The sequence below is a fragment of the Engraulis encrasicolus genome, chromosome 7, assembly GCF_034702125.1.
Source record: "Engraulis encrasicolus isolate BLACKSEA-1 chromosome 7, IST_EnEncr_1.0, whole genome shotgun sequence".
In the NCBI taxonomy this organism is placed as follows: domain Eukaryota; kingdom Metazoa; phylum Chordata; class Actinopteri; order Clupeiformes; family Engraulidae; genus Engraulis; species Engraulis encrasicolus.
This window is the reverse complement of record NC_085863.1, coordinates 43,171,857-43,186,856: the sequence shown is the minus strand read 5'-3', so window position 1 is coordinate 43,186,856 and position 15,000 is coordinate 43,171,857. Positions and strand designations below refer to the sequence as shown.

General features: G+C 45.9%; 1 protein-coding gene across 9 annotated transcripts in view; it reads right to left on the bottom strand.

Moving 5' to 3' along the window:
* LOC134452941 (protein furry homolog) overlaps positions 1–15,000 on the bottom strand; it is a 140,640-nt gene that overhangs the window by 39,255 nt on the left and 86,385 nt on the right. For all 9 annotated transcript variants that reach the window (XM_063203622.1, XM_063203621.1, XM_063203620.1 and 6 more), the window contains exons 28-38: positions 14,826–14,936; positions 12,377–12,433; positions 11,999–12,096; positions 11,097–11,196; positions 10,381–10,552; positions 8,408–8,661; positions 6,476–6,622; positions 5,646–5,817; positions 4,704–4,794; positions 3,854–3,936; positions 781–931 (exon numbers count right to left, since the gene is read on the bottom strand). In XM_063203622.1, coding sequence (XP_063059692.1) covers positions 781–931; positions 3,854–3,936; positions 4,704–4,794; positions 5,646–5,817; positions 6,476–6,622; positions 8,408–8,661; positions 10,381–10,552; positions 11,097–11,196; positions 11,999–12,096; positions 12,377–12,433; positions 14,826–14,936 — 1,436 coding nt within the window. The remainder of the gene's footprint in view (positions 1–780; positions 932–3,853; positions 3,937–4,703; positions 4,795–5,645; positions 5,818–6,475; positions 6,623–8,407; positions 8,662–10,380; positions 10,553–11,096; positions 11,197–11,998; positions 12,097–12,376; positions 12,434–14,825; positions 14,937–15,000) is intronic.

Here is a 15,000-nt window from a genome sequence, read left to right as displayed (position 1 = left end):
TTTTGATCGGCTATCTGATGGATGCTTCCTTGGTAACGCAACACACAGAAGTGCTTTCAGAAGTAGCCTCGGAGCTTTGTTTTACGTAATCACCATCGCCGTGGTGACGTATGCAAATTTGTATATTTTCCCTGTTTCCATGGGTACGTCAAAACAGAGTGGCATCCCATCATACACAAACAATGCAAAACAGCGGGGCAGTTAAGTGCACCAGGGCATAGTTGTAGCGCTGCCAAGTCAAATGAGCATTTCCAGAGCACGGTGCCCACGTGCGTGTATGTGCCATGCACGTGTATGTGTGTATTTGTGTAAGTGTTTGTGTGTGTGTGTGTGTGTGTGTGCGCGTGCGCGTGCGTGTGTGTGCGCATGCGTGTGTGTGTGTGTGCGCGCACTCGCACGCACATAACTCTCTGATTGACAGTGTGCCTGTGTTTTATGTCTTCATGACTCACATAAGATGTCACGCACAAGATGTTCATACTTGCGTATATTGGTGCAACATGTACATCACGAAAAGCTTCTACACCGTGTATTTATGTGACTCTGACTGTGGACAATAGTATGTGTAACACATCCAGTAGTCCAGTAGGGGACACTGATTTTGCACCATGTTTTCTTGACAGTGCCATGATTGCTCCTTGCGAATGCGATGTCCAGCTCAAATCACTTGGGCAGGCTTATGATTAGGTAAAGGAGTCTTTGGAAGGCTTATGATGACGTCTAGGGGAGTTATGTTAAAAAAGTTTGAGAACCACTGGTCTAATCTACTGTAGTACCCACCGGTGCAGGGGTCCTCGTGGGGTGATGGTCTCTGGCAAGTAGTCCACCAAGGGTGCCCAGCAGCCTCCATTGACGGGCATGGGCAGCGGCTGGGGCCGGTTACTCTCCAGAACACCAATCAACCAGCTGGCATAGGGTGGCAACGGGTCATCTGCAATACAGGGAGACAAATTCACTGAAACACTTGTTTGAGACATATTCTATGCATAAATTAAAGTACTAACGTCAGTTCTGGCCAGGCCATGGTAGTCAAGAAGCTTGCCGCCCTCCCCTTCATCTAATTAATTCCTAATTGATCCAGGTGCATTCCCTCAGCTGATAATCTTTCTTCCCTAGTGATTGGCCACACGGCTTCGGCACGCCTTTTAAATTCTATCCACTTCCTCTCAACTGTATGCTGCTCGGTTTTTGCTACCCACCACCTCCCCTGCTCCACCTTGTCGTGTATGATGTGACATGTTCTCTTGTCACGTCGCTTGGCTCTGTTCATGGGGGTTATCTCTCGCCCTGTCCTGCTGGGGTGAGAATTCCCTAAACTGCTGCTGCCCCCTGACTAAATGCTTTTCCATGCTGCTCATGGAAATAGGGGGGTTCCTCCGAACAGAGCTATACCGCCAAATGTAATTCATAATTTCAATAAAAGAAATTTCATTTATATTTTTCTCTTGTGTTTCTTGACTGAAATGGTTCTGACAGAACGCAATGTATGAAAAAACAAAATACATGATATAGGGTGGAACATCTCAGACTAGGAAAACACATGCACACATATCTGTTTATTACACATGGTACAGTGATTACTTTCTTCTTTCTTCTTTCTGGATCATAAGAGTTATGATATTTCACATAATCCCAATAATAAATCCATAATGATAACAATCCCACAAAAACAAAGGCAATTATTTACATACATCATTTTTGCCAAAAGCATTAGGTTAGATTTACATGTAAAATTGGCTTTATAACACCTCATCTGTGGAGAGAGATCCCAGAGCATAATGTGACTCACTGATAGATAGGACACCCGTATTTGGACAGTAGCAGTCAGAGTATGTTTCAGTACATATGCTTGCGGTCAATTACAACACCATCTGTGCTGCTGACAAATCTCTGAACACGATGTGATATGCGGTGATATGAGATATCTGCATTTTGCATAGGTGGCAACAGGGCCACTGACAGCTTTGGCCGGGCCCAGGACAAAGTCATCCGAAAGGGCCCCAAACGCAATACATACAATGTTATCAGTACTCAATTCTGTCTGCCCCTCTCTGTCCCTGGGCCCGGGACAAGTGACCCGTTTGTCCCCCCCTCTGTCGTCTTCCCTGGGTGGCAGCATGTACACAGTGTGTGTATGGTATCAGGGAGTTCAGTGCACAGTGTGTGGTAAATGAAAGCCATGACCTTGGCCAGGCTATAGCAACATGTCCCCTTCCCAGGTGTCAGTTCACAACGTCCCGCTCTGACGTCAAAACCACACTCACGCCTCAGAATAATAGCCCATCAGCATATCAGTGCTATCTAGACTGTGTAGAATGTGTGTGTGTGTGTGTGTGTGTGTGTGTGTGTGTGTGTGTGTGTGTGTGTGTGTGTGTGTGTGTGTGTGTGTGTGTGTGTGTGTGTGTGTGTGTGTGTGTGTGTGTGTGTGTGTGTGTGTGTGTGAGAGTGTGTGTGTACGTCTGTGTCTGTCAGTCTGTGTGTGGGTGTGTGTGTGTGTGTGTGTGTGTGTGTGTGTGTGTGTGTGTGTGTGTGTGTGTGTGTGTGTGTGTGTGTGTGTGTGTGTGTGTGTGTGTGTGTGTACGTACAGGTCTGTTTCTGTCAGTCTGTGTGTGTGTGTGTGTGTGTGTGTGTGTGTGTGTGTGTGGTAGAGTAGGAGGGGTTGACTTGACTGCTGCCTAAAGTCCCTCTCCCAAAGCAGACATGAGCGGTATGCGGACAGACTAAAAGCTAGCGAGGTTACGTGCAGTCACTTGGTACGGGCTGGAATCTCAGAGATGCATTGTCCAGATACCCTCCCCTTGCATCTGTGCCGAGACGAGCACAGCACTCGTCCATGCTGTGGGATGTGGCACAGGTTAGCAGAGGTCTGTTGGCAGGGCCAGATCAACGCACAGGCTAGATATGGCTGTAGCCTAGGGCCCCATACCTGCCAGGGGGCCCCCAATTGGACAAAGGAAGGGGGGCGGGGGGTCGTCCATTTTGCAAAATTTTCACAAGATAAATTCATCTGCTGATTTCTAAATCTGGGTAATATTTCTCTTGCCATTTGGCAGACATGCTATTCTTCATTCCGAGTTTAGAATTATGACACAGGTCTACGTCATTTGTCGCACAATTTGCCTTCCGTTGGGGACTAATAGCAACCTGTAGCCTGGGGCCCCTTGCACCTGCGTCTCTGCTGTGGATCTTGGCACAGGTTAGCAGATGTTCTGTTCTGCCCTGACTTGAAAAGTGGAGGGGACATGCTCACAAAATCGCCTGCTGATTCTTCACAGTTTTGAAGTGGGCTCTGAATCCCACAGCATAGATGCGGTAACTACCGTATGCCCCTGCACATAAACCAAGAAAAGTCTGGAGAGTGTCGTCCTTCTCTTCTTTTTATTCATTCACCTGTTTGTCCTGACTGGCAGTCTGGCCCATCTGGCCAAGTTCACCCCACACACGGTGAGTTACAAGAGCGTGAGGTATGCCAGTAAAAGTATTTATCTGTGTCTTATCAGCAGATGGGTGGTGGCACCACACATGGCTTTCAAGGGACGGTGCACCTGATGAATAGAAATCTGTTTTCCATCTGAACATGAGGGCTATTGTTGCAAGGCACGCCTTTCACAAATAAGCACACACAAACCAAAAATATGTCACACACACACACACACACACACACACCACACACACACACACACACACACACACACACACACACACACACACACACACACACACACACACACACACACACACACACACACACACACACACACACACACACACACACGTCATTTCAACAAGTGCTCTGACTATATGCTAAAAATAGGAGGGAGTTATTTAGTCAGAGTTGGAGGTTGCCACTCACTCTTCTCCTCATCATAGGAGCCTCCAGAGCTGTTGCTGTAGCGCGACTCCAGCCTGTTGTGGGACCTGGCCATGTTACTCAGCCTGGAGAGACACACAAGACATCATAGCACTCGTTACATTATTGAATAAATACGTAATAATGATATGTAATAATAATAATTATAATAATACTAATAACAATAATAATAATTGGAAATTGTACAATAACAGACTTTATGGCTATGGCCAAATGCTAACTTGGGACCAGACTTGACAGTAGACACTGAACAATTAACCAGGCAGCAAACCCATTCATACTCATTACTGTCCCATTTTTGGAAAATATAAGCTCATATTACACCTCCCCTATAGTTAAATAATTGAGTTGTACCTTTCTCCTGTACTTCCTGCCGTTCTCTGAGTACGGCAGGGCAAATTTCACCTCCAAGCTAGCAATTAACATTGAGTCCTATGAGACCAGTTAGCTGGTCTCATAGGACTCAATGTTAACTGCTAGCATGGAGGTAAAATTTGCACTGCCATACTCAGAGAACGGTTGAAAGTAGGCTACAACAGAAAGGTATAACTCAATTATTTAACTCAAGGGGAGGTGTAATATGAGCTTATTTCCAAAAATGCGACAGTATCACTTTAAGTAAACAGGGTGTGTCTCAAGATAGTTCAAAATAGATTTTTCGCAATACAAAACAATGACTCATTACTGCACAGTGAGCTAAGTCGGTCCCAAATCAATTGTCAAGAACAGACACTGATAAATACATGATGTACTGTACTATGGGTCTTTCTCAATACAAAGCAAGAGAGCAAGGTATGAAACACACAGGAGATGAAGAAATTAGATGGCCCACCTCTCCTCGTTCTCCCGGGCGATCTTGGCCTCGTCTGTTTCCTGGAAGTTCTCCTGAGCGGCCACTATGGTGTTACTGCTGGATGTGGTACCTACACACAAAACAGTGTACAGTTTGATTTACAGTAACAAAACAAAAAACAGCCAGTAGCCTCAACTTCCATTACCTAAATTACACTAATACTGCTCAGAGTGGTGTAGTGTGCCATCACATATTCCGATCCACATTCCTATGTAATTTAGATGATGATGTTATCTAATTTAATTCAATCTACTTTTGAACACAAAATTGCCCAGTAGTGAATGGATTTGTACAAAATACCATGTGAAAACACATTGTATTGTTGAATTGTGAATTGTCTATTGTGGCATTGTTTCTTCAATTAAATCTCTGGAAATTCACATGCCGTAATATTATTCACCCCAGCTGGGTGATCATTTTATGTCTTTTACAGAAGGTTTATGGCCTTCACTTGAGGCAAGCATGGCTGAGCAGCATAGATGCACTGTAGATGATACTTCTACTGTGTTGTATGATACAGTACTTATTGTGGTGAGAGTAGGGCGCCAATGGCTGACCCTACAGTAGATGTAGAGCAGGGATTCTCAAAGTGTGGTCTGGGGACCACTGGTGGTCCGCGACAGAGCTCAGGTGGTCTGTGAGGGCATTTCTACTTTCCCACGACAAGCTAGCAGTAGGATCTATCTGTAACATTATTACAAAGCTAAAGACAGCTGAAGTCACATTTTACCACAATAAGACAGGCTTGTAAATGTGAATAAAAAGTAAGTGATTTGCAGCAAAATTAGCAGTGTCAAATAAGCACCCGTCAACTGTCCTTTTAGTTGACAGGTGGTCCCTGGACACTTTTGGGGGGATAAGGTGGTCGTCGGTCTGAAAAAGTTTGAGAATCACTGATGTAGAGTAGATGGGGTTAATCACCTTCTCCTGAGGCCACCACGGTCTTGTTGCTGGCGGCGAAGCGGTAGAAAGGGGCGTTGTCGCAGTGCAGCACCACGGGGTTGACAGGGTCCGTCTGCTGCAGCTCGAACAGCAGCTCCTCCATGGTCTGGATGGTGTTGTTGCGGCACAGGTAGATCACCACCTTCTTAATCTGAAGACACGCGAGCAGACACAGGTGAGGAGGACTTTCCTTATTTTGTATATTAAAGATTATTTTTTTGTACAAAAAGGAGACAATCTGCACACTTCAGGTCTTCCTTGTGCAAAGTCTTGTCACAGAAGCTTACTTGGAGCAGTGGAGATGAGAAATTCAAGGACAAACATTTAAAGTGAAATAAGTTATTTTGTTTGCATGTTTGTGAGAATATGTAGTATTTCCATCAAAGTGTGTGAAAGTACTTCAGAGACACCTGTGTGTGTGTGTGTGTGTGTGTGTGTGTGTGTGTGTGTGTGTGTGTGTGTGTGTGTGTGTGTGTGTGTGTGTGTGTGTGTGTGTGTGTGTGTGTGTGTGTGTGTGTGTGTGTGTGTGTGTGTGTGTGTGTGTCTGTGCATGCGTGCGTGTGAGTGTCTGTCTGCGCGCGAGCGTGCATGTGTGCGTGTGCGTGTGTGCGTGCGTGCGGGTGTGTGTGTGCTTACATATGGCAGCAGTGTGATGTGTGTGTGTGTGCTTACATATGGCAGTATTGTGTGTGTGTGTGTGTGTGTGTGTGTGTGTGTGTGTGTGTGTGTGTGTGTGTGTGTGTGTGTGTGTGTGTGTGTGTGTGTGTGTGTGTGTGTGTGTGTGTGTGTGTGTGTGTGTGTGTGCTTACATATGGCAGTAGTGTGGTGTCACTGCTGACTCCGCAGAGACTGATGAGGAACTGCAGGGTGGTCCGCAAGTTGTTGCTCCAGTTGTCGTTGGTAACCAGAGCGTTCCACGCATTCTCCATCTCAGGACCAGGAAGCTCATCTCCATACTGAGAGAGAGAGAGAGAGAGAGAGAGAGAGAGAGAGAGAGAGGGAGAGAGAGAGAGAGAGAGAGAGAGAGAGAGAGAGAGAGAGAGAGAGAGAGAGAGAGAGTGTGAGAGAGAGAGAGATACAGACAGACAGACAGACAGACAGACAGACAGACAGAGTCAGTCCAGAAACACTGGCATACAGACAACAGATGAAGTCTGAAAGAGAGCCAGGTAGTGAGAACATGACAGATAAGCCAGACCAGACCACACACTCGTGCATTACAACAGTGGACTTCATTTAGACATTTCCATGCCCTCTTGTCTACACCCGTCTCCAAAAGAGTTGTCGCCTATCCATCTGTTTGGAATAACAGCTAATAACCTGACTTTCAATTAATCATTCTAAATTCTATGAGGAGCTGCATGCATGCTGCTGGTGTGTGAAGGCTTTTATCATTGATTACATCATGAAGTTAAAAATGTATTGCTCTACGAATAGCAAATATGTCACCATCTCTCCTTGAACTCCATTGATTTTCATTGTGTTGCTTTCCATGATTACAATGACCCTAAACATACACCTAAGGCCAAATTTGATTTTCTGGAGAGGTGTGAGTGAATCGGTGAGTACGTATGACACCCGATCTGCGTATTTGAAGTGTTTTGAAGTGACTTATCTGCTCATTTTCACATTATGTTCGATAGGCGACAAAACTTTTGTCTTGTGAAAATCTGCCCTGTCTGTGTTCAATAAAGGGTCAATCTTTCTTTGGTGCATGAAATTTATTTTTGTACATACATTTTCATTCGGGTTGTAGCTTTCATATGAGTGACTTCTGAAGCCAAGTGATTAATTGAAAGTCAGGTTATTAGCTGTTATTCCAAACAGATGGATAGGCGACAACTCTTTTGGAGACGGGTGTACAGTGCTTCCAAACGCTGCTGTTGAAACTACAGGGTCAAGGATGGAACACTGCAAAGGCCAGCCAGCACAAGTACTACAGAGACGCTGACACATGCGCCCCAGCCATTGCCCTTTCTTTCTTCCTTTCTTCCTTTCTTTCTTTCTTTCTTAATTTCATTATTTACAAATGTGCATTCAACTTTGAGCTTTAGAACTTGTTGCATGAACTGTGCTATACATTCAGTTTGCCCGTTTGTGAATTCATTTATTGATTTATTTATGTGTGTTATTTCATGATTGCTATTTTTGTTTGCTTATTTGATTACAATCTGTCCCTGCTTATCGTAGACAGCAGAAACCCACAAAATGGCCCTACCGGGGCTGTAATGGTAGAGCACTGGGCTGCCACGCCGGTGACCCGGGTTCGATTCCGGCCCCGGTCATTTACCGACCCCTCCCTATCTCTCTCGCCTATTTACTTCCTCTCTGCTCTCACACTGTCCTATCAGAAAATAAAGGCCAAGAAAAAAAAAGAAACCCACTACATGCCACACATACATCCTCATGCATCAATCTTTTTTTTAAGTATATTTTTGGGGCTTTTCAGCCTTTATTGTTTTTTTGTGAGACAGGACAGTGAAGGAGAGACAGGAAGCGAGCTGGGAGAGAGAGATGGGTAAGGACCGGCAAAGGACCCGGACCGGGAATCGAACCCGGGTCGGCCGAGTGGTAAACGTGTGCCCTACCATATCAGCCACGGTAGGGCCCCCATGCATCAATCTTTACACCCCTCACCTAACCTGTGTCCCAGGCCCAGACAAACTTGTCAGTGACCCTGAATACAGCCCATAAAACACCTCACTGCTTCGATTGCTTCCCTTCCCTCCAACTCAACCCACCTTGGCCGTCATGTACATGAGGTTGTTGAGCACCAGGGAGGTGGCCTGGAGGGAGCCCCAGCCGTTGCCCTTGAGGCGGTGGCTGATGCCCAGGCCGCCTGCCCGGCCGCGGGCCTCCTCCTCCGGGGTGCAGGGGCTGGAGGTGGGCGGCAGGCTGGCGTCCACCAGCTCGATGTTGTTCAGCCACGGCAGCAGGTAGGTCAGCATGATCTGGCGGCCGTTGGGGTGCGTGGTGGGGAAGCGCTGGCTCACCTCTGTAGAGAGGGGAGGAAGGTGAGAGGGAAAAAGAGATGGAGGGAGAGAGAGAGAGAGAGAGGTTTTATAGTCCTTTATTGGGCCAAATGTCAACTTGTTACAGAGCCGTCAGAACATCCTTCTTTTAGCGGAGAAAAACAAAAGACAAAAAAAAAACAGTTTCCTCCTCACAGCCTCAACACCAACTTCTCCTCCTCATCCACCTCACACAGCATTCCTCTTAGTCCCCAAACTCCCAAAAAAAGACTTTACATCACTCACTAACTTCTAATAGGCGAACTCCACCACCTTGACCCTACACCCCAGAGAGAAAGAGAGAGGGAGAGAGAGAGAGAGAGAGAGAGAGAGAGAGAGAGAGAGAGAGAGAGACAGACAGACAGACAGACAGACAGACAGACAGACAGACAGACAGACAGACAGACAGACAGACAGACAGAGACATAGACATAGACAGAGACAGAGACAGAGACAGAGAGACAGATAGAGAGTGGGTGTGGGTAAAATTGTATGTGTGTGTGAGTACATTGTTTGTGAATTGGTATATATAGCAATGTGGTTTGAGTGTGTATGTAAATGAATGTAAATGTGCGTTTGCGTGCATGCGCACAGGCATGAATACATTTATTCAAATTATACAAATTGGTTTAGAAATGGGAGAGTGTGTGTGTGTGTGTGTGTGTGTGTGTGTGTGTGTGTGTGTGTGTGTGTGTGTGTGTGTGTGTGTGTGTGTGTGTGTGTGTGTGTGTGTGTGAGAGAGAGAGAGAGAGAGAGAAAGAGAGAGAGAGAGAGACAGAGACAGAGACAGAGAGACACACAGACAGACAGACACACAGACTGAGAAAGAGCGAGCGAGCGAGAGAAAGAGAGCGAGCGAGCAAGCGAGAGAGAGAGAGAGAGAGAGAGAGAGAGAGAGAAAGAGAGAGAGAGAGAGAGCAAGCGAGCGAGCACGAGAGACAGAGAGAGCGAGAGACAGAGAGAGCGAGAGACAGAGAGAGAGAGAGAGAGAGAGAGAGAGAGAGAGCAAGAGAGAGATGGAGCGAGCGAGCGAGAGAGAGAGCGAGAGACAGAGAGAGACAGTAATACAGCAGTGTGTGAGTAAGGCGTGGTGCAGGGCCAGAATAGCTACAGTAGAGCAGCTGGGGCCCCATGCTGCTGCTGCTGCTGCTGCGTTGGCACTCAGGTGTGTGTTTACCGTGCGGTGGAGCAAAGCTTGCTGAGAACGCAACAAGACCTCACACACACATGGGAAACCTCAAACACACACGCACGCACACACACACACACACACACACACACACACACACACACACACACACACACACACACACACACACACACACACACACACACACACACACACACACACTGTATATTTCTCTCACCCTCATAGACACACTCACAGCACAAATGGTCCCTGAAATACACTTACATGCACACCTAATAAACTAGTGCATTTCTCTCTCACCAACATGCCCATGTTCCAATCTTTCTCTCTCATGCACACATAAACTCAATCATACACAAATCATACACAAACAGATGTGCACACACACAAACACATACACATGCGCAGACTGCACGCACACACACACACACACACACACACACACACACACACACACACACACACACACACACACACACACACACACACACACACACACACACACACACACACACACACACTGACCAAACACCAAAGTAAAAGTGGTATGTACCTGAGAAGAGTGGCAGTGTGAGTTCGGGGTACATGCTGGCCAGCTGGCTGGAGAGCTGTGACAGGGAGACGCTGTAGAGGGGGGGGAGGGGGCCGTGGGTGCCGTACAGGATGTTGCCCTGCCGCTGGCCCGTGATCTTCTTGGAGTACACCGACAGCTTGCTCTCCAGCACCTGCAGCACAACATAGTGGTTGTCAGTGGTTGAGTTGTAAAATCAAACCAGGGTGGATGGTCAGAGATGGATTCTGATTAATGGGGTTCAGGGGTTTCTCCCCCAAGAAACGTTTGAAAAAGCAGTTGCTAAAAGTGCAATTTTGACACAATGTGTTAAGAAGGGATGCCTGTTTTAGAAGGGGATGCTTGTTGACCATTGTCATTGAGGGGGGTGATTTTAGACCATTTTCATTGTAGGGGGGATGGCATCCCCCCTCATCCCTGTACAACTCGAGGGCTGCATACAGTACACATCACATCTCGTCATATACAGAGTGTTACCAGTGTACAGTAGAAGCCTTATTGCATGTACTGTACGCACTACGCACCCACGCACCCGCCCACACACACACACACACACACACACACACACACACACACGCACGCACGCACGCACGCACGCGCGCACACACACACACACACACACACACGCACGCACGCACGCACACACACACACACACACACACACACACACACACACACACACACACACACACACTCACCTGCATGAGTTGCATGGAGATCTCATAAATCTCTCTGCTGGTGTCGGAGGCCTTGAACAGCACCAAGTTCAACAGGGTCACGATGTCACACGGGTAATTCCTGCAAACACACAAACATGCTCACATTTAGATAATGTAGCTCTATTTCCTGCAAACACACACACCACACACACATGCAAAACACACACACACATGCATGCGTGCACACACGCACGCACGCACGCACACACACACACACACACGCGCAAATATGCCAAGTCAATCATTGGAGTGTTGATCAACTTCAGAGCTATGGGCTGGGCTATTGTTTGTATATCGTAAATCAACACCAATAGCATGTGACAGCTGGTGTAAAAATGATGAAATGTGACATACATGGCAACATAATTGCCACCGTTGAAAGGTCGTCTGCAGGGAGACCTGCTGAGAATGCATTGTGATGGGAATGGGCATATACAATGAAAAACCACAGGAATGGAATAACTGGTTTGAGGAATCAAGCGTGTGTGTGTGTTTTGTGTATGTAGGCCTACTGTAGTATGTGTGTGATTGTCTATGGACTGAATATGAGTGAGTGAGTGAGTCTGTGTGTGTGTGTGTGTGTGTGTGTGTGTGTGTGTGTGTGTGTGTGTGTGTGTGTGTGTGTGTGTGTGTGTGTGTGTGTGTGTGTGTGTGTGTGTGTGTGTGTGTGTGTGTGTGTGTGTGCCCACTTGTGTGCGTGCATACTGTATGTGTGTGTGTTTGTACGCTGTACAGTATAACACTGTGTGTGTGTGTGTGTGTGTGTGTGTGTGTGTGTGTGTGTGTGTGTGTGTGTGTGTGTGTGTGTGTGTGTGTGTGTGTGTGTGTGTGTGTGTGTGTGTGTGTGTGTGTGTGTGTGTGTGTGCGTGTGGTCCACTCACCTACTCCCACACACTGTGGCGATGGCCTTGAAGCATCCCGAGGCCAGCTGGTAGGATCCAGTAAAGCAGCGGTCCACAGCCCAGTTAAACAGGTTCACCTGGGAAACGAGGATGAGGAAGACGATGATCATTTTTATTATTCAATGTTATTATTTTGTCTTGTCATGTGGATGTATTCTAGAATCTGAAGTCTTACACTGCGAGGAAGGGAGAGATAGATGAGAAGACTTTGTTTTATGCAACACCCTACAGTAGTTGTTGTTAGAATCTATTTATTTTTTTTATTTAATTTTTTATCACAGTACAGTTATGCGATTTATTTCTGAATTATTTTGAAAATCTATAAACATAATGATTTTTTTTTTTTAGCAGGTTCACCTGGTCCGGGTTCAGCTCCAGCAGCAGCACAACCACCTCACAGCCCAGACGGTGCACCTGAGACAGAGCAGGGAGAGGGATGACACATTAGAAATGCACTACACATCCACACACATTACAGTAGTGTTACCACCTGTCCCCGTTTTCCCTGATTGTTCCGATTTTGTCGCCCAGGGCAGACAATGCTGTGTCCCCGAAGGACACCAAACAAAGGGAACCATTGCTTACTAGCAAAAAGATAGATTATTATCTAAATGCCCAGGGTTTCTGTCAGGCAGAGGTGGCAACCCTACATTAGAGACATAGACGTGATGCACAGACATTCGGACGTCCTCATTGAAATCCACTAAGCATATTGAACCCACCAATTACAAGTCTGGATACATTTTTTCAGGGGTGCAACACATTAAAAATCCTGCATACAAAAATGTATTGCCAATATATAATAAGCAATTTTGCAAGACACAACAGCACACACAGACACAGACACACACAGCCTTTGGACATGTCTCTCTCTTGGCTAACAAGGTGACAAAGGTCAAGGAAAGACCTTGTTTTTAATTGACACAAGGTGAAAAGGTCAGACAACTGCTTTGATGGGGTCAGGAGACCTAGCAATGCCACTGACACAAAGGCCTTGGGGGACAGTGGGAGTGAGAAAAAGGCCAAGAAAGGTGAAAGAGGTCTACGTCCTGAGGTCAGTAACGAACATTTCTTTTCATTCCATTCCAACACACGTGAGGTAACACACTGCGTAGGTCATGTAATTGGAAGTGCTCATTGCAGTCAGCTAGTTAAGGGCTGTGTGTTTCTCAAAAGAGTAGTTGTTAGCCAGTGGGCAGCTTGGGTAGTTACCAAAGGGAAATTGCATTGCAAACAACAAAGTAGCTAACATAGTTAGCAACTATGCTTTCGAGAAATGCACCCCAGGGTTGTGGCAGTCTTTTTAACTCTCTACGTGTCAGTGTCACAAAGGCCTTAGGCGACAGTGAGAGTGAGAAAAAGGTCAAGGCAGATGAAAGATGAGAAGGTCCTGAAGTCAATAATAAACATTTCTGTCACTTTCTTGGTTCCAACCGAGATGAGGTAATGTACAGAGAGTGAGGAGAAGGTCATCTAGAAGGTATGAGAGGTGTCAGCCCCTCAGGTTCAAAAAATCAAAAGCTTTGCCACTTTTTCCCTTCTTATATAACTAATATAACACTAACATAACAGACTGAGCAGCCTGTCTAATTGTCTTAAGTGCTCATACCAATCAGCTGATTATGGGCTGTGGTAGCCTTTTTAACTTTCCTAACCTGGGTTTATTTTGGGGGAAAAAAATATTTTGCTGTTTTCTTTAAACAAAAGACAGAGGGGTGTCGCGCCTGTAACTCCAGTCCTTGTGGGTGCGTTGTTTCCAAAGCGATAGTCCACAGAAGCAAAGCACTCTTTGCTTCTGCTGTTTTCTTTAATACTTTTCAAATTGTCTGATGAGTGACCCATGAGCCATCTCTGACGCACCTCCAAACTGAGGTCTAATCTGAGATTGGCAACTCTGAAAGTGAGGTGTCCGTCCGATGAAAACTTACGGTTGGGCTCATAATAACTATATAAAATTTAACTATAGACTGTAAAATTATCAAATGAAGACCGCATAACATATCAGCTCTTACCGCAACACAGAGCAAGAGAGTGCAGTCATGTTATAAATGTGTACTACAGCCTAAAACTTTCAATCAGCTTACTGTGATCACGATACAATTTCACAGGAGTAGCCATTTAATTTCCTGACAGTCAGTCACATGCCACAATAGCATTTGCTTACTCTTTCACGCCCAAAAATTTGACACCATTCACAACTCGAGCTTGTGACAATGGCATCAATGTCACAATATATTTCTATATTTCCTCATTATCAGTTTATTTCCTGGTGTTGTGTCAATGTGAGCTGCCTGTCGAGCTGGTCTACCAAGTCATTACAATGCACCACAGCAGTGATTCTCACAGGTGGGCCGTGGAGGATTTCCAAGTGGGCCTTGAAATCATGTTCTACAAATCAAAATTACTGTACATTTGTGTGTGTTGCTGTTGACTATTTATTTGAGTTTCATTGTTTATTGGGTCAGAGATGGGCCCCAAACATTTGTGAAAATTTCAAAGTGTGCCCCAAGTTGGAAACGGTTGGTGTATAAACTATGTGAGCCCATTGTACTACTGTTGCAATTACATCAGTAAGATGTAATTTCTACCTTATACCAGTAATCAACCTTACTCCACTCTAGGTTCTTTCTTTATTTATCTTTATTTCTTCTTTATTCCACAAGGGTAGTCACACTGAGGCTGTTGTCTCTTTTTCATGTGAGCCGTGGTCAGCATAGGCTTAATGCACTACATACAGTAGGACAAACACAACGGCAAAAAAACGGACACGTCCCAAAAGACCACACATCTACAAAGCAGGCCTTACCCTGAGGTCATGGCAGCCCAGGATGTTGTCCAGCCACTTGTACAGGTAGCCATCGGAGGAGAGGCCAACGTTGTCGAACACCGGACCACAGCACAGCACTGCAGACATGGCCTGGAAAAGCACACACAGTGACAGCAGGTGTTTGTCAAGGTTCACGTTCATACAGCTCATCATA